Raw genomic sequence first — 23,824 nt, 5'->3', positions numbered from 1 at the left:
GCTTCCTCCTGACGCCATTTCCGAGGGGCTGACATATATAAATGAGCCGGTTGCTGCAGTGCTCCGTCTAGGATCTTCAGCCAGGACACTGGCGCAGACACGCACAGTGCTGGTCTCCCTCCAGCACCTCACCAAATCCCCCAAACCAGGGCCAGACTAAAGCTTTGCCGATCTCCTTCCCCGCACCCCGCCAGCACCATGAGCCCGAGACTTCTCGCCGTCCTGCTGCTGGCCGTGCCAGGTAAGTGGGGCTGAGCGAGCTCCGCGACCCCTCCCCCGTTCCGGGATCCCGCAGCACTGCGGGCAGAGCCGCCCCCACCCCGCTGTATTCCTGCCGCGCGCCCGGAGCACCTCGGACAGAGACGGCTGAGGCCGCTTCAGCACCGCGGACAGCGGCTGCCGCAAGGTCACTGCCCGGGGGCCGCGCTGTGCCCGGCTAGATCCCAGTCTAGAGCCACCAGGCTCCCTTCCCTTCCCTTCCCTTCCCTTCCCTTCCCTTCCCTTCCCTTCCCTTCCCTTCCCTTCCCTTCCCTTCCCTTCCCTTCCTTTCCCTTCCCTTCCCTCATCGGGGGGGAGGCACAACATGCACACCTAAGGGGCCACTTAAACGAGGGCCAGATTCCCACCTCCTGCACTCCAGTTTTTAGCAGGATAGGATTTCTATGCTTGTCTCCCAGAGGCAGAGAATAACAAGATCTTTCTTTTTGCTCTCTCCTCCTTTTGCAGCTATCTCCCTTCCTGTGACAAATGAAATGAATAAAGGGGACACTAAGGTAAGAATAAACCTGTAGTGGAAAATGGGATCCAAAGCTGAAGGATGTGATATTTAACATCCACTTACCTGGCTTATTCTTGGCTGCTCCTACTGAAACACCCTGTAGGAAGTGACAGCTGGGGGGATATGCATGAGAAATCCCCATATCAGGAACTGTCCTCCCCGTCTGCCTCCCCATCAGGATTTACCCTTTGCAGTTCCACTTTTGGGTACTCGGGCACAACGAGGTTGGGCATGGAGGTTGGGTATGACCCTTTCTGGTCCTCCTACTTTCAGCTTTTCAAAGCTTCCAACAGGAGGTGACTCAGGGGAGAGTAGGGGGGAGATATGATTCAGGAATGGGACTGTGTGTGTTTGGGGGCGTGTATACATCTGTTTGCCTTTGTATGCATGTGGTGTGTTACTTCTCTGTGTGCCTGAAAAGTAGGCAACTGGATACTCTCTGAGTGCTAATCTGTCCTCAGCTACTACTCATTCTGTCAGGATGGATGCAAGCTGTGTGTGACTTGACTGACCTTTTCAGCCTTCTTTTTTAGGCCTTTGTGCCTATATCCATGCATCTCTCTGATGTACTTCACACGTATGTGCACTCCCAACTGGCTTTTGGCAGCTGGATGTTTGGATATCTGTGTTTGCCTGTGTTGATCTGCAGCAGAATCCTCCCATCTCCTTCCTGACGTTACAATACCTGTATTTTTTCAGATGAGTTGATTTCTTTACCGCCCAAATTAAGACTTCCACTGGAGTCAATATACAAAGAGCAAACACCAACCCTTCCCCCTCTGCTTCCTAAACCTCTTTGTTTCCTGAAATCTTCAAGCTGCACAGGGATTTTCCCCAGGCAGCAAAAGTAGAGAGCACACTTGTGTCACTCTCAGACATACATTCTATAGTATGGTCTCCGGTCACTGTTATTTACAGAGTGAGTGCCATGAGAAACTCCTCCTCATCCCCTGTCAGATGCACCTGGGCATGAAGAGCTGTTGCTCAGCTAAGACCTTTAGCCTGCTTAGCCCTTCCTGGGGCTGAGCCATTGGGTGCCTGCTTCAGGCTGTACACTGAGAAAGGAGGCTCAGGCAGATGCTTGCCCCTTAAAGTGCGATGGGCCAGAGCAGGATGCTCATTGGGCATTCCATGGGGAAAATCTATTAATTCCACAATTTTCCTTGAGAGATCCATTCCACTATATGCTTTATCTGTAAAACATGGCAAGTCCCAGTAAGCTGCATTTACTTTTTGCAAAAACTAACTCAACTCCATGGAAATCTTCCCCCAAGGAAGAATTATCTCCCAAGCCTGTCCTCAATTTGGGTACTGAACTGAAATGGGTTTGATCTGAGAGAAAACTCAGAGAATAGCTAGGCTTTCCTTGCACCAAAGGGAACTGCACATGACCACAGCAGTTACCGTATCTCTGGTGTTTGCCTACCCTTACATTCAAAAGGCAGTATTTCTCACCTGCAAGCATATATTTCAGAGAGGGCCTGTGCATAGTTTAAATGTGGTGAGGTCTTTCCTAGTAAGGCTGTGTTCCTATGTAAATTTCTGTGCAGGGACAGTGTGACAAAGTCTTAAGGATTTAGTTACGTGCTCGCAGCTAAAGGACAACTATGGGAGAATTTTAGTCTGAATTTCTGTACTGAATTTCATTCTTTTAAATTTTAAGAGAGCTTACAAGTGAGAGAGAGGGCTGGTTTTGTTTGTTTTGTTTTGCTTTACTTGATCTGATAGTGATGAGACAAGGGGAATTGCTTTAAACTAAAAGACAGGACATGTAGGTTAGATGTTAGGTGGAAATTCTTTACTGAAAGGGTGGTAAGGCCCTGGCACTGGCTGCCCAGAGAAGTTATGGTGCTACATCCCTGGAAGCATTGAAAACCAGGTTGGATGTGTCCCTAGGCAACCTTATTTGGTAGGGGGCAGCCAGCCCATGGCAGGGAGTGAGAGCTGGATGATCTTTAAGATCCCCTCCAGCCTAAGCCATTCTTTGATTTTGGAAAGGCTCTCCTTCATTTCTTGTTGTAGGTTGTTCTACCGTGACCTTTTGAAACCTTACTCTGTGAGATTTGATCTTACAGAAAGTTCTGGGAAGTGTTGGGATGACCGCATTCTCCACTTCATTAAGTTGCATTATTTCCGTGGCGGTTGTTACTTTTCTTTGTGCTCTGATGATGACCTGAAGTTGTTTTAGAGATCTTCAGGAAGCTCATAAAGGGTCATTGGACCAGGTTCTGATTTGTAATGATGAGAAACTGCCTACTTCAGGAGCTGCATCAAGTACTGAAAAAAAGAAAAGGAAAAAAAAAAAAAAAAAAAAAAAAAAAAAAAAAAAAAGGAGAAAAAAAAAAAGAAAAAAAAAGGCCCCAAATGTTGGGAAAGGAAGTATCAGAATCTGTTGGGTTTTTTTTCCCCTTCTATTTAATGATGGATTGAATTGTCACTAGGTCATCTAAAATCAATATTAATGGCCTGCTTGTGGTATCGGAGAATGATACCAGAGAAATTTCTCTTCTTTCTTTTTGTTCCTTCTTTCCTGCAGCACTGTAAATTCAGCAATAAATCCCCTCAAAATGTGCAAGTAGATAAAGAGTTCAAGATTTCCTGTCTGTATCCTGTGAAAGCAGAATTCTCTCCTTACACAGGGTGAAAATTTGCCTGTTCCAGCTGGTCAATAAATATATCCAATTGCTTGAATGAGTGACATTGTAGCTGACTGGGAATTGCTGGCCGGTGTCTAATTACTGCAGCTACAGAGCTCTGCTCTTCTGAGAATGGCACCTTGTGACGGAGATGAAGGCCCTTAGGGCTGCCTGCAGAAACTATCAGCTACCCCAGCCACTAGATGGCTGCTTGTGTGAAGAGCGAGGGCTGAGTGGAGGTGATGAAAATGATGCCTTCTCATTATACAAGGAAGAAAAGGGTTCTGCAGAGGGCAGACCCAGTGTTTGCTCAGTCTGGAAAGCTGCCTCAGGCAGTAATAAATGTATGGGAACTTCCTTGCCTTTAGATGACCTGACTCCATGTTCAGCTCTTCCAGTCTATAATAGACGAGTTCATCCTGGAAGTCAAGAACTGCAGAGTGGGTTGCCCTTCTCTAGACCTTTAGAGCAGTATTTCTCAACTGCATTTGAGAGTATGATTTGACTTTCCTCACCCACTGTGCCTGGCTGCAGTCTAAGCAGAATGGCCTCCTCAGGGCTTGAATAAGAGTAATGGATGCTTGTTGCTCTCTATGGCCTCCCACTGAGTCCTTTTATGAGGTACAAACTGAGGCACACTGACTTTAAAAATGATGAGTTTGAGTTCAGTGTGCATCTATTGAGTATCTTTTAAATCAACCCTTGTGTAACCTGTGGGGTGGGCTGAAGTCATGAGATCCTCAGCTGTGTCAAAGGAGCTCTTCCAATTGCCATGTGTCATTCGCTCATTTCTCAGTTTAAGGCAGTACCTTCTGTTCTTGTGTTAGGTGAAACAGGAACTGAACATTCCGTTCTGTCTCCATCAGAAAGGCAAAAAGTATCTGTGCCATCATCTGCTGCATTTCAGCCTAGATAACAGATTGATTTAAGAAAAAATGAAATCAAAGAAGCAGTGATTTTGTTCGTATTTTGTCTCTTTCTAGGTGATGAAGTGCATCGTGGAGGTCATCTCGGATACTTTATCAAAGCCAGACCCACTGCCGATAAGTGAGGAATGCCTAGAGACACTCAGAGGAGGTACAGATGTTAATTTAGTTCTGGGTATCAGCAAGAGGGGATTAGATAGAAAGAGAAGCAGGGTCTTGCTCCCCATGGCCCAGTCTGACACATGCTCTGGCAACTGGCAAGTGGTCCCCAACAATTTCACCTTCCCTGTGGTCACTCCACTGAGCCTCCTTCCTGCCAGGCACAGAGCAGAGAGATGAGGCAGCAAATCAGGCCAGGGGACAGGAAGGAGCAGATGAGGAGAATGATGGAATTTGGAGTACTTTTGTACTTTCTAAGGGTGGTGGAAAGTTGTCTTTGACCACATTCTGTACCAAGTCTCTCCTATTGCAGATGAACGAATCATTTCTATCCTTCGCCACCAAAATTTACTGAAGGAACTTCAGGAAATTGCGGCTCAAGGTACAGTTTTACTACAGTTGTTCGGGAAGATGCATTTCATCAGTTGTAGCTCCTTGCAGGGTTCTTTTATTTGACATTAATTTAACATCATAAAAATGTGTCATAAGGAACATAGCTCCAGGATTTCCAGTGAATGCTGCAAGTGTAGGGAAACTTTTCTTACAATAACTCTGTTATGTATCTGATGACTTAAATAACCTGCAGCGTAACTTGGTGGCTGCATACAGTTTTCTTATATAGTATATGCATTTTGGGGTGGGAGAAAACTATTCACATGTCCCCAGCACAGGATTGCAGGCTACAGGTGAGACACATTCAGAGCTGCTGGGGATCCCAGCCAGGTTGTCCAGCTGAGGCTGCAGCTGCTTTCCTGCCTTCTCCTTCTCCATAGGTTACCCAGCTGGCAGACCTGCCTTGCCAGGGCCTTGTGACCTACTCCCTGGTAGCACAGCAGCCAGAGATGGTTGGAAGACATTACCACCATATTGCCTATTGAGCAGGGAAGCCACAGAGGCAGCAGGGAGTAATGAGAGGGAAAATGCATGTCAAGGTTAGGAGAGAGCTCCGCACAGCTCCCAAAGCAATGATTTATTTGGTCCTTGCCTAAATCCTATTGTGTGGGGACAGCAGATAGTGACCCAGTTGGGCTCCGGAAGTGCTCTGATGATCCAGAAGAAAGAAATTTGACCTTCTTCCTTGCACTGCATTGCTGCCCAGGCAGACCAGGTTGTGCAGAGCGTGCTCAATAGCCATCCACACTGTGCAACACAATGGAGCTCCAGCTTGTTCTGCTCTTTCCTTGACTTGAACCCATCACACCATTTTGTAATGAGGTAACATGAGCTCTCAGGAAGAGATCAGTGACTGAGAGTGAGAGCCAGAGGGAAAAACAAAGGTTCCTTCCTTGCTCTCCTCTGTGCTAGCTTCAGCTGTTCCTAATCAGTCTGAAGAGCCCACACCCTGCAGCCCTGCACCCTATAAGACTGGAGATACCTGAGCAAGCACTGCTGCCTCTGGCTTTTGAGTTAAGTTGTAGAAGCAGGTTGTGAGCTGGGTTAGGCATGGCTTGCTGAGTATGCAGATTCCAGTGGGATGTGGCTGCATGGGGAGCACTGCTTGCCAGGATAACTGCACAGTGGTCCCACGCTCTGTCTTTGAGCTCAAAACTGTCTTCAGATGCCTTTGTGAAGCCAGCACTGATGGAGAAGGATCCCATCATCAGGTGAGAGGGCACAGGGGCTCCCAGTGCTCACCTCAGGTGTGTGGGCAGCATCTGGAGGAAGGCAGTTATTATCCTTCATTACTCCAATACTTAAGTATTTTGTTGGTCTCAATGTGCTGCAGCTCTGCATCTTTTATTCCCTAGTTCTCCATCAATATTTCTGCTTTCCTAGCAACGTTGCCTCTCTGTTTTCACAGAGACCTTTTTATTCCTGCAGTTAATGTTTTTGATGATGGCTTCATTATCACAGTTGGTTCATGCATTCCCCATCTTACAGCTCCCCTTTGGCAGATATGTCCATTGCAGAAAATACACATAGAACTGTAAAGAGCACAGCTATTTTGCTGTCTGTACTTGCTGAAAGTACAGAAGGTGCTGCTTTTTGCTACTTTTTGTTACCCAACGCAGGTGCCAATGAGAGAACTCAGCAGCAAAAGAAAAACAGTGGCTTTGAAGATGAACTGTCTGAAGTCCTTGAAAGTCAGAATGATGAGAACAAGCAAAGAGGTCAGTGTCAGCCTCCCTCTGGGGAATCCAGGCAGGCTGTAAACAAGGATGTTCTTTCTGACAGCCTTGGTGTGTCCATCTGCTCCTCATCCAGGCCCGTCCCCTTGGGTGTCACATGCACCAGCAACCTGTGTTTGCTTTGGTCTGATTTACCAGACGAAACAACGTGGTGCTTCTGAGCTGCAGTAACCAGTGATGTTGTCATGGTTTTGTAATGTTGCTGTCGATATTCCACATCATAACAGCATGTGCAACATTACAAAAACATGACAGATGTTCAGGCTACCAATCTGATAGTGATCCCCTCCACCTTGCTGCTATACTTAGTGCTTAGGATGAGTTATGGTCAGGGAAACTCTGTCATGAAAGAGATTCAATAGCAAGGTGGGTCTGTCTTACAGCCTTCTTTGAATAACATTAGGTTATGGTCCCTGCAGTGAAATTTGAGCTTGAGATACACACAGTCCACTTACTATCATAGTCCTGAACAGGCCACATTTGGCCCATTTGGAGGTGTGCAGTGCCACGGGAAGAAGCATTAATACACTGCTGTTGTGTTGGGAGAAGGAGATGCCTATGAAAGGTGTGATGGTTTTTACCCAGACTCCCCTGTTTGTGAGATGACCTCTCAAGAGAGATGTTGCTTCTCACTCCTCTCTGCAGATGTGGCACAACAGCGCTCTGAGGAGGAGCAGCCCACAGCATCCCTGGCTGAGCTGGCAGCACAGAAAACCCAGCAAAAGGAAGATGTGAGAGAAGAAGGGAAAAATAACCTGGAGGTGAGGGAGTCCAGGCTGCAGGATGGTGAGAAGGAGGACCAGGATGAAGCAGAGAGTAACGAGATCAAAGATGCAGAGGATGCCCAAGGAGAAGCAGCTTTGGACAACCATGTTGACAAAGATCTGGGCGAGGATGAGCAACAGCAGCGAGGGGAAGGGGAGGAGCAGCGCAGAGGCCCCAGGAACAGCCTGGAGCTCGAAGAGAGAGAGCAGCCATCCAGGCAGAGCCAGGAGCAGAGCAAGGAGGAAACAGCAGAGGAGCATGTGGAGCAGGAAGATGATGGAGAAGATGCTCCTGGAGAGGAGGACCCTACTGAAGCAGAGAGGTTACTTGATTTGGCTGAGGAGGACGGGGAGGCTGAGGAGATGCAGGAAGATGATGGTATGTATCTTGAATGACTGTGCTGATACCTATCCAGAGGGAGATGAGAGTGCTGAGACAAGCTGATAAGAGGCTTTAGACCCTAAAAGTTCAGGCAGGTGCTTACCAGGTTTACAGAAATACCCCCAGTGACAGTCACCCAGAACCCATAAGCACCTGACCCACAGGATATGTATGGCACTAGCACAGACACTGCAGCTGCCTCGCTGTGTGCTGCTCACTTGTCACCAGGAGACAATTCCTTGCCTTTCCTTGAGCATCCTCTGTGATTTTGACTGCTGTCTCTAGTCCTTATTACTGAGACAGTAACTTGAGAGTGGGTATCCCAGAATCCTGGGAATAGGGGGACTATGTCAACTCGCACCTCCTCTGAAGTCTTAGTTCAAAGGTGGAGCCCAGCTGGGTTAAAACTCATGCTCACTTTTGTGTGTTATGCTCTTTCAGGTAATGACGATGCTCTGGGATTTGGCAAAGATGAGCAGAGCTCTGAAGAGGAGGAAGAGCAGCCGCATGTACTGAGACGAGGAAGGCATCGCCTTGAGGATGAGGGAATGCAGGCAGAGGATGACACCTTCCAGTCCAGGGATGCCAAAAGTGAGGAAATGGAGGATGAGTCCTCTAGGGAGTGGGAAGACTCCAAGAGGTGGAACAAAATGGATGAGCTGGCCAAGCAGCTGACATCAAAGAAGCGCATGGAGGAAAATGATAGTGGAGAAGACCCAGACAGATCCATGAAAATGACATTCAGGTCCCACAAGTATGACTTCAGTAGCCCAGAGGAAGATGTGAGAAGGTCATGGAAGCATCACTCAAAGGAGGAGAGCAGTGAAGGATTTCCGCTTGCTCCCATGCCTGAAGAAAAGAAGGATGAGGAAGGCAGTGCTAACAGGAGAACAGAGGTTGGTGTACATAGGCTTAAGAATAAGTCCTGTCTGGTTATTACTTGGAAATCCAAACTGTACTAAAGGGAGATGAGGATGATGCCTTAGTGTTATGCAGCCCTTATTGGTTCTCTGTGACTTTAAGGAGATGTTTGGTGATCTTCCTGTTTTCCAGACCTAGGTATTACTGAGGTTTCCACTCGTCTATGCCATTGTTTCTTTCCTAGATTTAGTAATCAATGCAAAAATATTCCTTGCCCTGAAGAGCTTTAAAAATGTGACAAGTGCATTGTGCTGGCCTGTGCTGGACACAGTGACTAGACTTGGTGTGTGTTTTGTGTCTCTAATCCCCTTCAAGTCACAGGATAGTCAAGTCTGTCCCAAGCTCAGGTATAGGATGAGCAGTGTTGCACCTCCTGGGGAGACAAACCAGGGACAACAGTGGTAGGAAAGCAGGAGTTAAGAGTGGAAATGTCTGCAAGGGATGTGAGGCTGTCTGAAAATGCTTCATTCCCTCGTGCCTCATGTGATGTTATGCAAAAGCTTGGCATGTCCCCTGGCAGACAGGAGCAACTGTTTTTGTTTCTTTGGTGTTGAAGCCCAGCTCCAGTTTATATGAGCCACAGAGGCTGGGAATGGGCACTACAGTGCTCTGGGACAAGCCATGCTCAGGTGTTCAGGACTGAGGCCAGTTTGCTGCATTTCTGTTGCCTCCAAGATGCCATTTTTACCTTAGTAATGCAGAGGAACATTGCCCAAAAGTCACCCACCAGGAGGGTGACTTGTTGGTTGAAAGCAAAGTTAAATGTGTTGGCTCTGAGCAAGGAGAGAGCACCTGCCCCTTCTGCCTCGTGTCATCATCTTTTGGGTAAGGTCTCTTACCCCCAAAAGGCTGTTCCCTTCTAGCCCAAAGGCCTTACAGCAGCTCTAGGGGCACCTCATCCTTCTTGGTCAGAAGCAGTGTGAGTCATATGGAAGAAGTCTACCCTGCTGCTCCTGGAAAACTGGGACTGAATGGCCCAAACACCTTCATGTGTGCTGGCAGGGACTGAGGCAACACTCCCACATCTCCCCATTGCAGCAGGCAGGTGGCATGGCTCCAGCCACACTTCCCACCTCTATCTGCTCCCTGTTACCTCATTTCTGCTCTCATTGCAGGACCAGGAGCTGGAGAGCCTGGCCGCCATTGAAGCAGAGCTGGAGCGTGTGGCCCACAAGCTGCATGAGCTGAGACGGGGCTGAGGGCTTCTGCAGCTGCTCTCCACCATGGTCTCCTTTCCTGGTCTCACGCCGAGTACGATGAGCAGAAGCACCGCGCCTTGGACGCCGGCCCCACGGGCGCCAGGCCCGCCTCCCTTGCAGTAGTGTTGTGCCCATCACCGCTTCTTGCCCCCATGCAACTCTGTCCCCTACGGATGTCCACCTGCCCCATCGGGCCACCGTAGCCAAGAAGTGTGACCTACACCTGTATTTTCTCTCTTTTCTTTATTTTTATTTCCACCCCCTCCCCCCCCCCCCCCCAGCACCCCCTTTCTGTTTTTTAAGACAGGAGAGCTCTCTAGGAGGTTCTCCTCCCACTGGTAGATTCACTGGGTAAAACTGCAATAACTTGTTACCTTTTGATTAAAAGCTGAGAACTCTGACTGTAATATATTCTATATAAAAAATTTATCTAAGGAAAAATAAAACCATGGTGGGCTCCTTGCTTTCTTTGCCAGCTTCGGTGTCAGTGGGCTGCGTCCCCTCACCACCACACACCCCAGTGGTCCTCCCAGCTTCACCGCTGCACTTGAATGGCTCCATGCAGCTGAGGAGCCTTAATGTTGGGTGAACACTTGAGAATGTTAAGTTATTCAGGCACTGCAAGTGGGTTTCAGTAAGAAGTTCATAAATGGGAGCCATGGGGAACCAGAAAGTGTGGCCTGGAGGCACCATCCTGCCCCTTCCATCCCCTCAGGCACTGCTGCAGGAGCAGCCATGTCCTTGGGCATAGGCAGGGCTGAGCAAGCTCTGTGTTGGGGTGACTGGCTCCTAAATGTCTGCCCAGGAAACATTTGGGACCCATAGACTTTCTTCATAGGGAAGGACAGAGTTCAGGGCTGGGCAGGGCACCTGAGCAGCTGGTAGGTGCTAGCTGCCAACCAGCAGCAGCAGCTCTGTCCTTGGAGATGACACAGAGCACTGCTCTGCAGGCAGTGTTTACATGAACACAGGCTGAACCTGCCTGTTGCTTAGCAAAACTTAATACTGCTGGGTGAGACATCTACCTCTCTTGCACTAGACAAAGCACAATCCTTGTTAAAAACCCTACTAAATTTTGAGTAATCAACATTTTGCCATCAGGATCGGTCCAGAAGGCAGCACTAGGAATAAACAGTCTGAATCCCAGTGATATCTAGATGTGCTATGCAGTCATTATATAAACAACCAACTTCCCACTAGTCTTACAAATTAAAGCCAAAACAAATGAACCTTGATAGGAAAAGGGGAATGGCTTTAAACTACAAGAGGGGAGATATAGGTTAAATGTTAGAAATAAATTCTTTACTCGGAGGGCAGTGAAGTGCTGCCATAGGCTGCCCAGATTGCTGTGGGTAACCCATCCCGGGAGGTGTTCAAGGCCAGGTGGGATGGGCCCCTGGGCTGCCTGAGCTGGTGGGGGGCAGCCAGCCTATGGCAAGTGGTGGGAACTGGATTATCCTTAAGGTCCCCTTCAACCTAAGCCATTCTATGATTCTACACCAGCCACGTTCACTAGCAGAGCTGGTTCAATAAAGTCCAAAGTAACAATGACACCGAGGAAGCTTCCCACAGAGAGCTACTCCCCTCACTGCCCTACCCACTCATTAAGAGAAGGCAAAGTAAAATTTGTTATAAGGCATTTATTTTCATTATGTGTTGGAAAGGGACAGCTCTGTCTACAAGACAAGTACAGAGAGAATGCCACAACACCTACTGCATATTGCTTTACTGTTGAAACCAAAACATTGTCCATCACAGGTGCTTGGCAAAAGAAAAAGAAAACAATATATTATCATTGAAATCACCGCTGTTAGATGAAAGCACCACCTCCATTGTCAGATCTGATCAGTCATGCAACTGAAGATGCCAAATAGCAAATATTTGCTTTTTTTTTTTTTTTTTTTTTTTTTTTTTTTACGGTAAACCATGACTTTTTAAGGGTTTTTTCATCATTCTAGACAAATTTAAGTACAAAATGGGAATCCCGTTTCAGAAATCATAGTGAAGAGGGCTGAAGCAAATCACAAGACGCACGTGTCAACACCGCGCAGTTGGATCTGAACACACATATTGACAAACTTAAACCTGGCACAGATGAATGGTCCCCGGGTCACAGCCATGCTGAAGTGGGGAGCACAGCTGGCATGTGAAAGGACAATATCCAACATGACCCACATGTGAAGGGCCACTTGTCTCAGAACTGCTGGGATCCCAAGGAACTACTGTTACTTGATTTTAAGAATGACCGAGTCTTAGTAGATGGCTCTCACAGAGGTATACACAAACCGTATCACGTACTGCGTGAGAAATAAATAATAAAAGATACACCTAATACAGCTTTTATTTATTTATTTTTTACAGCACTGACTTTACAAGAGGATAAACAACTCATTTTTAGGGGCTGCTAACACCTGAAACAAAGAAGTCACTATTTGATACTCAACATATACTCAACCTTTTAATAACTTTATATATGTATATATGACTTTTTCACACACAAAAAAAAAATGTTAAAATAATTTATATCTAAAAACTATCGTGTAAAGAATGAAGGAGGAAATAAAAAGTGGGTTTCTTTAAAAAGGATGGAAGAGGAAGACCTGAATTTCACCATCTCCATTCACTGTTCCAGCTATTTCTAGAGCTTTGAGAGATTTCCAGGCCATCAATCAGAACTTCATAATGCCCAGGAGCTCCCTGCAAACTCCAAGCATGCTGGACAAGGCCACTGCCTACTGAGCTCATGGCTCACAGACAACTGCTGGCATCAGCCCCAGTGGATTCAGGGTGAGAAATGCAGGGAGAGAACGTCTCCCAAGATTGCTATAAAAAAATAAGAGCCAACTCCTGGCCCATTGGCATCACAGTGTCCCCTGACCACGACTTTATCCCCAATCCTCACCTACCTCTTCTCACCCATCTTCTTCATCACAGAGTACATTTTCTTATGGTGATTTTTTTCTTCCACAGGGAAACTGCACTACCACTAGGGATGAACCAGACCCCAAGAGTTCTCTGTACACACAGCAAGAACACCCTGGAGCCTGTGTTTGCTACAGATGCTATTGTGCCTGTGTTGCCGAGGAATTACCATCCTAACACTTTCATCTGCACCCAGATCATCTCAAACTTCAACAGACTTTAGCAATTAGTGTGGCCATGTAAACATAACAGCATCCACAGAGGACATGAAACCCACTCCGTCAAAAGCTCAGCTTTTGATGGCTTGGGTCCACACAGAGTGAATAGGGAAAGGAAAGGAAAGGTAGTGAAGATGTGGAAAGTACTTTTCTGGAGGTTACATTCCTCTGAAATAGGTATTAAAGCAATATTACAAATAAAATCAGCAACGCGTGTGTCACACATGAAAGCGGGAGGAGATTATATTAAAGGAAATATCTTAATCTACACAAAGCATTTTCACATCCTGCTATTACAAAACACACAGCTGCAACACCATAAAGTAATTGTATACCGAGTACAGAAATCAATACATCTCTGACCAGAAGGAGGGAGGAAATGAAAATTAGCAGAGTAATGCAAGTGAACTCCTGCAGTACGCACATGGGGAGACTGCTACAAACTCAAAATAGACTCTATTTACTAACAAACCCAAACCTAAGGATTTTCTGCACCACTCTGGAAGGTAAGGCTGAAAGCGAGCGTGAAAAAGCCTGACCCATGGTCACTGCTACCACACCAAGACTTTGGGGAACCCATGTTAGTTGAACTGCTGCTAAGCCTGGGATTTCTTTTTGTTGGATGGAAACAGAAGTTTCCGTTTTCCTTTGTTTTGTTCTTTATTTTTTTGGTCAGTCAATTCAAGCACCTTTGGCCACCTGCAGTCAGTGTTTGTGCCCTGCCACTCCGATCCATGCACTGCTCCATGCAGTCGCTCCTTGATGGGGCACAGCCCACAGCTGGCTAAGGAACATCAGCCTCAGCTTGAGCCATCCACTGTACTTCCCTCCTCTCTCAGGACCCCAGGGTGAGGCTCTTGGTTTGTACCCATCTATGAGGACAGCAAATGAAGCTGATGGTTCTTATTTGAGCAAGTTGTTGCAGACTCCTCTATACAAACACTGATATGTTCCAAATGGAGATCTCTCAGCAAATTTCTCATTCCAATGGTCTGAACAGGTCTGGAAGAGCCAGACGTGCTTACCAAAGGCAGAACAGCTGCAGGCTAAGGGTGTCAGTGCTGGCACATATGGTCAGGCTGCACTTCTGCACTGGGTTTTCTGTATGACCCAAATGTCCTGATGCAGTCACTGCAAACCCAATGTAACATGGCAACGTCAGTAAGAGGGAGAGGATGATGGGGATGGTTTTGCATTGAGTGCACTAATAATACCATTCAAGTTCTCTTCAACAGGGGATAATCTTCATCTACTGAAGTCAGCTACATAATTATAGCAGAAATCACAGTCAAATCTCCTCCATCACACCGACACAAAACCTGCAGGACATTCCAGCCAAGCTAATGGTGTTCTTGTGGACTGATAACAGTGAAGCAGAACAGAAGCAGATCCGTAAGAAGCTAACTGGTGACCACGTCATTTTAACTTAATTGCTCCAATCAACACAGCAGCAATAGCTGTTCCTCTGAAAACATAGCAGAACCTTTTCTAACCCACAATAACAGAATTCAAACAAGACATTATGGAAAATCTCCCCCGGATTGTCCGCAATTTTAAGGGCGAGGGTATTATGGTATGGTCTAATATTACTGCATTTCCTTACTTTAAAACACACAAGAAAAAAAAAAAAAAAAAAGGAAAAGACTACAGAACAAGAACTAAATTACTGTGAAGCTTATCATAAACCAAAGCTATCCTAGACTTACCAAATGAGGCAGCAATTCAGAAAAGCACTTTAGCACAGGCTTAATAACACACGTGTGCTCCAATGTAACTGTATGTCTGGACACTTGGTAATTTACAGGTTTGGCTTTCAAAAACTGGTCTCCTATATGGCCCGTGAGATTGGGCAGCACTCTACTATATGAGCCACAACAATAATATCTGCAAGGAAATATAGCAATACAGCAATCGCGTGGTAATTTATGAGAGAACTCTATTGTAATGCCACATCACAAACAGGTACTTGCATATCTGCACCTGGTAAATTAAAGTGATACATTTGATAAATAAGAAATAAATTACAGACTATGGGAAAAACGTCGCTGATCACACCAACGACCTAAACTTCTTCTTTAGTTACAGCCAAGGTCTGGAGTAATATTTAAATATAGCATTTCTGTAAGCCTTCAGAGAATTACAAAATAAACTTTTAACAATCATTTGTAAACAAGTTTAAAATGCACAATTATATTTCAGTAGTTTATTTTGGAGAAATAAAGCAGTGCAAAATAGGCCAACCAAAATTCAGAAGGCAGCCAGGAAAATAAAATTCTCATTTGATGTTCTAACTAGGAAACAGCATACAGACATTTCAATTGGATCCGACACTCAGATTCATGTAAACATACTTCGTTTGAAAGGTCTTCAGTTACTAACTCAGCTTTAACATCATCGCTTCTACCCCACCACCAAATTAAAGCAAAACAAATCAAAACAAAACAACCCCAAGCCATAATAAAGGGAGCAAAAGGCAAAAGTCTACAAACACTCCACCAGCTGGTTACACGAAAGTACCATACAAAAATAAGCACTGGCAAATTCCTTCCTGAGGGTATCTTTTGTTACACACGTAACGTACAAACACTTTTTATTTTCAACAAACAAATACAAACCCCAAACTGTAGATGTCAATTTTATTTCAGTCACGGCTTTATGAAAGGTTTGGTCTATCTTGAATACTCGTATAAACCCACACCTATGTACATCTGACTCACTCACACCACTACGACCCAGACCCGCAAGCTGCACTCAATGTGGGGATCAGCAGCCTTGAAGCATACAGGGATTGCAAAGAGAGTCCAGCTTGGGGCTGGTCTGCAACAGGATAGGAAGCTGGCTGTATTGACGTGCACCCTGGAATTCTACCACGCTCATGAGGTCCTCCTATCTTGTTGTAGACTGTCCTCAGAAATGCAAACCCAGCCACAGAAATTTCTGGCACTTGGCAAACAAACCCAATCTCTCACAGAGAAAAATGATCTTGCACAGAACAACTGCTACACAACGCTCTTTAGAATGCCCATTCCTCCAGGACTGCTACCATCAGGTTAGGATGGTGGCACTTTCTACACAGTGTACTGCTCCCTCCATGGTGTGCCCAAGCTTTAAGCTCCAGGTCATTTCTTTTTAAGTGGTATTGCATTTCCTCTCGATCTAATGCAGGATACTAACAAACTGGCATTAAATACTGCAGTGATGGCTGCTTTTTGAATACCCACCACAGAAAGACTACCATACCTGCAAGCTAGGAGCTGAACTAAGGACATTTTCTTACCACCATGCCTCTTAAATATACTTTAGGGAAAGAGAAGGCCACTCAGTGAACCATAATAGTGTCAACGTTCTCAGCGCTGATAGAGCTGGGTACTTCCAGTTTAGTGTTCAGAATTGGCAAAAGCTGAAGGAATGCTCAACAGCAGATGCTGCTGTGCTAGAAGATGCAGCAGCAGGTGAACACTGCAGGTTTACTGCACATCTCAAGAGACAGAACATGGCTGCACTCACTTACAAATAGTATGAAGCACCACTGCAAACAACCTCACCGCCCACCTGACAGCCTCACCTGGCAGCCTGCAGCAAGATATGCTAGACAGAAGTGCCGCACGCTGCTGTCACACAAAGGTACTCATTCTGCTTACATTTCATTTGCAAAAGAAAAAAGAAAGTGCAGCACCGTGGATCTGTGGAAGGCAGCAACTGTGTTACCCCCAGATCAGGTGTACTGCTGTAAGCAGGATGCCCAGCTCTGGTTGGCAGCCTTTTGGCAGAGCTGTCCCAGAATCCTCACAAGTGCAAGGTAGGGAGAATTAAATTCTCTGCTCAGAGATGAGCTGCTCTTGTAGAAGATCATGGAAAGAATGTTATTTCATCAACTAAATCACTCAACTTAACTACCTGTACTCCTTTTTCAGCCTCTAGTCTGCCTGGATCAGATGCATTTTGCTGTTGGCAAGTGTAGCCAGAAGCTGCTGGTGACTAAAGCAAGGAGGCCTGGGGTAAAGCTGTGAAGCAGGAACTGGGGTGGCTGCTCGGTACTGAGCCCTTAACAACCAGCATGCTCGGTTCCATCAAAGTGCTGCGGCTCACAGCAAGCTCTCTGTCAACACCCTGACAATGCTACAAGAGATTTGGTTTAGAGATACTAAAGTTGTCTGAGCTTTCTTTTGCAATGGCCTACCTGGAAAAAGGAATGGGAGTATTTTAGGCAAAAATCTCTAGCACTGTTACATTCATACATTCCATTTCAACATTATTATCTCCTTGATACCACGAGGTCCGACTTTAAAATGCTGGTCACCAGTGATTACAAAGAACGATAGAAACAAAAGAGCAACCCTCCCACAATGAAAGGTCTAGTGTTAAATCCCATGTGTGTGTGTAAACTCACTATAGATTTACAATTGGAATCTGATGAAGTGGAGCTGAATCACTTTCTCACCCTCCTCTTTTCGGACCATTTCATCAGCAAATCACGTTAAATCAAATGGAAGGTGTTTTGTTTTTAAATGGTTATTTTGCTTTTTTTTTTTTGTATTGTGGTCTTTTTTGTTTTTTTTTTTTCTTTTTTTTTTTTTCCTTTTTTTTTTTTTGCAATTGTACTATTACAGCCTGATCTGGTTTTGGGACCACAATTTGTATCCCTGCTGCTTTTTCCTCAGTCCATGGCATTGGTAAGTTACTGGGAGGAAGCTTTTGTGGCCAACGTGGCGACGCAGTGCTGCTGGAAGCTGGGGGACACTGCTGAGTTGCAGCCTAGTCTCTGGTGTTGCAGTTTTACTGAGCTGTTGGTCTCGCTGTCCACAATCCAGGAGGAGTCTTTTCCCATGACGCTGCGACAGCCCGTGCTCGCACAGCATATCCGCTCGTCCATGATCCCGCCGCTCTGCTCAGCCAGGAGCTTGCTGCGGTTTAGCTGGGTCACCTCAGGTGCCTGACCCTGCAGGACAGTGGCGATGTGGTTCAGGAGATCTGTGAAAAACTCGGAAACGCCCTCGTAACCTGAAAAGGGGAAAAACAAAGAAAGAGGAAGAAAATGCAGCTGAGTAGTTTCGGTACGTTCTTTGAATGGTTCTTCTCCTACTTTATTTTGTAGGCTGTCCTCGCCCTGCCATTGATAATAAAAAGCTTTTTTCCATGACGCCACTGTGACTGAAAGCACAAGCAGGATAGCATAAAAGAGAACAAAGACCCTCGCTGCTAAAATACTATTGTCCAGATAGTCCAATAAGAGACACCAGATCACTCCTCAGATTTTCTGCTTCCCTTTCCTCCCACATACCTACGGATACCTATGATTTTAGGTATATCCTATCATTTGTTTCCAAGTCCAGCCTTTCTCCTAAGTTACAAACTGTATTCTAGCATCAATTTTCTGCACCCCATTGCTAGGACTTACTGCAGACACTTGCTCTAAAGCACAGATTCCTTGAGGGTCTGTACCCTCTACAATTTCCCAGCAACCTCTCAGTTAGGGGCACCCCAGAGAAGAGCACAGCAGGCCCTGCCCCTACAGAAAGGCAGAGTCTGACTGAAAGAAGCAGTGTGGTGCTTGTCTAATCAAACCTAACTTAGCACTAAAAATGTGTTCCCTGCTATGAACAATGCCTAAAAACACAGTCAAGGAGACTAAATACATTTAAATGATACAGCATTGGGTAGAAACAGCGGGATTTGGGGTCAGCACTAAAACCACCTTTCTGCATAGTTCTGTTAAGAGATCTCAGACAATCCATGCCACAGAGTTTAACAACAAAGGTCTTGGCTAAAACAGATGGTCCAGGAGATACTACATACTTTTTGTGACAGCAGGTGTACAGAGCTCTTGGTTTATTTTAAACACTCTAGTATAGACACAATTGTATTATTACATTCATTTTAAAATTGAAATCATACATGTGAAACATCTATATAATGTCTTGAAGTGGACCTTAGCAACTACTGCATTAACTGAAATTGGTATCATTTTGATTTAGTATTTAGAGGTGGTGTGACATTCAATGTATTAAATGGGCTAGGCTGATTGTTTCTGAATACCTATAAAACTACTCTGAAGGTGACCTAATATTAATACAGGAGACTAAAGCAATAAATGGCAGTTTAGAAGTTCCACATGAATAGCACACATTCACACAGATCAGCACGAGAGCAGAACTGCAGACCACAAATAAATGCACATTTTAGAACACTTTTAATGACGTGACAGAAGGGCAGAGGAGCCATAAATAACTCCATTTGAATCTCCCTTCTTTGTGAAAGCCAAATTTCTTTGGCAATAAGAAACCGGCTTCCTGAAAAACACAAGGTAAGAGGACAGTTCAACCTTGAGATAAATGTGGTGGTTTTGTGGAGTATTTATAACCCACACATTAACTAACTCTTTCTTAGGCTGCCACATTGCTTTGGATTTTACTACGCTCACTCACAATTCTCATAGGTACTCCCAAACAGGTCTCATATCTCCACTGGTTTGTGTGACAACAGCTCCCAGTTTTCCTGTCTCTAAGATCCTTAAACAAATTCACCAAACAAATCAGCTATTTAAAACCTTCCAGTGGCCAGTCACCCACATTATACCCCCCCATCAGCCAGGGACAACTGAGGCTCTTGCAGTCGGCCATGGGAGCCAGAACAAGAGCTCTACCTCTCTGATAGAGGTGCTTGTTATGCTTTCTTGCTTATGTAAGACATGGGATTAGCCTTCAAATCTACTCAGAGTCCTCCTGGCTCCCTGGGAATAAGCCATCTCCATAGTAACAGCTTTAATATTCGAGACCCATAGACCCTAGATGGTTTTATGTCTGCTTGCTGAAAACAAACCAGCCTTGTCTGAGGGCACAAGGTAAACTCAGAAAGTAAGTTGCTTTAAATATTTAATAGGAATAAAATGGCCAGTTACAGAATCCTGAAATCGGCAGATGCTACAGTGTAAAGGAAGTTCTACATTTCAGACAACCTTCCCTCTGTGCCAGCTCACTGCACACTGCATGGAAATGCCCAAATAATTCTGCTTGGTCATTGAGAATGAATTTCATATAGCAAAAATAAAATACGTATAAAAAATACAGGGAAGGGAGGAAGAGGACCAGTGTGTCTCAGCTCCTGATCCACAAGATGGGGATGGCTGCAAACTGTCAATACTAGCTCACCCTGTTCCCTGGCTGCTGCTGCACACCTTTCTAATAGACAACTGTGGTTCATCACTACTGTGACAATAAGGCATCAAGAAGGGTAACCTAAATTGCAGCTTCAGAAATCAATGGTAACAAAGTCAGGGCTCACATTACACAGGGAAACAGTCAGAGGACCCAAGAAATTCACCCAGGAAATCCACAGAAAATAAGCACCCTGTCTCCTTGAGCTTTGCAGAGCCACTAAATGTCCACAAGCACTTTTAAGCCAGTGTTACAGACGCTACACTCCAGATTTTTAGCAAACTTTCCTTCAGCTGGCACATACTCGGGTTTCCTTCATCTTCCCCAGAGGAAAGTGAACTGGATTGCCCACAGCCTGCATCCATGGTAGTGTGCTCACAGACACAAACTGTGTACCCAGACCCAGTGCCTTGCTTCCCATCTATCACATAAGAGCTCACACATTCTGCTGAAAGGCTGCTGCTCAGGCTTGCTGAGATCAGCTGCTGTGATGCAACAGCAGGCTGCATGGAGCCTTTTCTGTTACCTGAGGTCAGACAAACATAAAACCCACATGCTACGTGACAGACCTACAGTTAAATATCTCAGCTGGTAACCACAGCTAAATATAGCCCAGACAGTTTTCTATATAACAGGAGACACAATAGGGCTTCTAGACATTTATCTTTAACATCTTTCCAAAGTGCCGCTAATGCTAAATGAAGCAGATAACAAATAGCATCCTCCTCCAGGTACATCTGCACTAAATTCTAATGTTAAATTAATCTCAATATGATAACCACGGAATGGCAAGGTCAAGTGAGTTCCAAGCTGGATAGACATAAAAGACAAATGGACAAGGAAGCCAAGCCTCTGGGCAGCTGGACAAGACTTTGGTCAGGCTTGGCCCTAAGGTGCAGCTTGAGCCCCATGAAAGCATAAATACCCCTGAAAAGACACCTCTCCCTATCCCTTCCCACTAAGCAGCAGTACTTCAGGTCCCCAAAGTGTCTAATTTGGCTTCCATTTGGCTCTACTGAAATCCTTCCAGGACAGTGATGCCACTACAAGGAGATTTCATGTCACTTTAAGTTGCTAAATTTGCCACTAGCTGTTGCCCTGTCTGGACTTCCCAATGTTTCAAGAAATTAAGTAGTTTGGTCTGTGCAAAGCACCAAATTTGAAACAATACCTGCAAATAAAAAAGGTGAGGCACAACAGGGCAGAGCACTGGGATTGAGGATTTGGACAGAAAGATTAAGAAGAGTGGTGACTTAGGGCAAGCTTGGCTTCTAGTTGTAAAGATACCTCAGTCACACTGAAAATTCAATGATAGGCTAAACAAACTATGTAACAGCCTGGTTATGTCTCCCAAAAAAGACAAGACTATACAGGTAATGATACAATATTTCCAACGAGGAAAACTGCATGTAAAACAGCTTCAGAGATTATTTAATCTTTTCCTATGTTAGGTTACCAAATCTAGCACGGGTGTCATAGCATTACTGTCTCCTGTTACACACACTTGTAACTCCTAACCATTTCAGTGGTCGAGGATTTTGTCTAGCTGCTTCCAAGGCATGTGGTGCACTAAAGAAGTGGACAAATTTTCACACGTGCATTCTATTGTTTTGTTCCTTATCCATGATCCATTTATGACAACCTTCAAGGATATTTAAAACTTTATAGCAACTCCTCCGCAAATGTGATTTTATCATCTTCCTTAGATTCCTGCTGTTGTTGCTTTTGTGCACAAGACACCTTTCCATGGGGGAATCAATCTGCACAGGAAGAGATTTTCAAGGGAACAGTTTGCTACTTCCACCCCCTCAACACTTCTAATGGTACAGAGTCTGGAGAAAAATAATCTTAGAGGATCTCTTAAAATAGAATTTATTATTTCTCTCTTAATTTTCAGAATGAAAGACAGACCCAGAAAGTTCAAGCCCCAGCACACAGCCCTGTGCTTCAACACCGTGAAAGCCACATTACACCAGCCACTAAAATTTGACTGTATCTCCGAAAAGCTACTGCTTCAGTAGCACATTCCATATCTGCATTAGGGTTTTGTCCTTGCTAGATTAAACGTTGTCTGATTTTGGTACAATTCTGCATGCCGCTCTCCCTTTCCCCACCTGAGAAATAATTATATGAGACATCGGCATCAAGACTTCACACTAAGTATGCACTTCATGGCTTCTGCATAGCATGACTAGAAAGGCCTTTCTCACCTGGGAATGCATTTATATCAATGACTGCATGTTGCCCGGTCTGATTGTTAATGATGATATCGATTCCAAAGAGGGAAACTCCCAGAGCTTGCTGCAGTGCCTTGGAGATTTCCCGGATGACATCATCATCTGGCCGCTCAAACACTCCTTCGATTTTATCCAGCTATAGAGGAAAAGGACACATTACTAACAAACTGAAACAGCCTTTTAAGTGCAAACATTAAATTTCATTTCCAGGACTAATATTCACCAAACTGCAGAGAACTGGTAGCATGAAAGAGAAACAACAGGAACTTCTTTCCTAATTCAGGATCCCACACACAGCAGAAGTTCACCTACTCCAAAGCGCCTGGTTCTTTGTTTCATGTTGGTGCAGTTCCTTAAAATATGAGACAGTGTAGGAATAAATTTTAAGTACTAAATCTTTACCTTAGAAAAATAAATTCAGCTAGCCAATTAAACCCTGTGCTGCAGCCGTTCTGGATATACTTCTGTTATAACAGTGTAGATTATGGCCTGCCTGTGTTGAGGGACTGATAAGACAGACTTGTACCTGCTAGTTTCATCTGAACTATACAGCACGACTCCGCTGGTATCTTCAAGGCAGCAGCTAATTCAAAGGGGAGAGCTTTCATGTGAATTTTCATCTATAAGTTATTCTACAGACGTGTATTATCAAGAATAATTTAGATTATTTATGACTGGAAGATGTAATTTTTTCACATTTTAAACAAGAGGTTATGCAGCAGAAGCACACTGGTATGCTTGCAGAAGCGTGCATGGAATATCTATATGTATGAGAGAGGTGGCAGGTAATCCACAAGGGCATATTCTCTACATAAACTTAAAAGTAAATTTACCCACAAAGGGATTTACAACTAGCACAGTTACAGCTTTAAAATTTTACACGTGCATCAGTCTTGCACACAATTTAAATTAAACATTGCTGACTACAGAACTGTTCCCAAATAGAGATCATGAAACAGAAAAGAACCTGAAGACGCAGATTTAAAGGACTCAGTCCTGCAAAGTGACTTTCACAGCAGATGAGTACCTGAAGCTTTATTTGGATTCATATGTACAAAGCTTATTAAAAGGCCTGGTAATGTAAGCATTAATCTGTGCCAGCTGCTTGCGTGGCTGGACTCAGAAGACCCCCAGACATGGACTCAGAAGACACCCAGAAATGGTCCTTTGGTTGCAGCTCAGCCAAACCTGCTCCACAGCCAGCTAATAATCCTCTATGGCCCTGTCCAATGCAATCTGTCTGAATTGTCACCATTTGTCTTTCCTCACAGAACTGAGGAGGATTTATGCTTATGAAACTCTCCAGGCAGGGAATGGGCAGATATTTGTATTCAGAAGCCTCTTCTTCCCTTTGTCTACAGTGGCTTTGGGGAGTTCAGGCCTGGTGTGTAGCAGACAG

The 23,824-nt window shown here is 45.0% G+C and overlaps 2 protein-coding genes across 3 annotated transcripts in view; one reads left to right on the top strand and one right to left on the bottom strand.

Moving 5' to 3' along the window:
* The first annotated feature begins 13 nt into the window (after positions 1-13).
* Positions 14-10,358, top strand: CHGA (chromogranin A). The gene is made up of 8 exons (XM_072338548.1): positions 14-241; positions 727-773; positions 4,398-4,491; positions 4,813-4,881; positions 6,512-6,610; positions 7,274-7,771; positions 8,216-8,670; positions 9,811-10,358. The coding sequence occupies exons 1-8, from the start codon at positions 199-201 to the stop codon at positions 9,892-9,894; spliced, it is 1,389 nt and encodes a 462-aa protein (XP_072194649.1). The 5' UTR covers positions 14-198; the 3' UTR covers positions 9,895-10,358.
* A 4,872-nt stretch (positions 10,359-15,230) lies between these two features.
* Positions 15,231-23,824, bottom strand: part of ITPK1 (inositol-tetrakisphosphate 1-kinase) — a 121,644-nt gene continuing 113,050 nt past the window's right edge. For both annotated transcript variants that reach the window (XM_072337376.1, XM_072337377.1), the window contains exons 10-11: positions 22,399-22,561; positions 15,231-18,035 (exon numbers count right to left, since the gene is read on the bottom strand). In XM_072337376.1, coding sequence (XP_072193477.1) covers positions 17,713-18,035; positions 22,399-22,561 — 486 coding nt within the window. In that variant the 3' untranslated portion in view covers positions 15,231-17,712. The remainder of the gene's footprint in view (positions 18,036-22,398; positions 22,562-23,824) is intronic.

Source organism: Excalfactoria chinensis, chromosome 5 (genome assembly GCF_039878825.1).
Source record: "Excalfactoria chinensis isolate bCotChi1 chromosome 5, bCotChi1.hap2, whole genome shotgun sequence".
NCBI classification, from domain to species: domain Eukaryota; kingdom Metazoa; phylum Chordata; class Aves; order Galliformes; family Phasianidae; genus Excalfactoria; species Excalfactoria chinensis.
The sequence above is the reverse complement of the archived record's forward strand: the minus strand, read 5'-3'. Positions and strand labels throughout refer to the sequence as shown.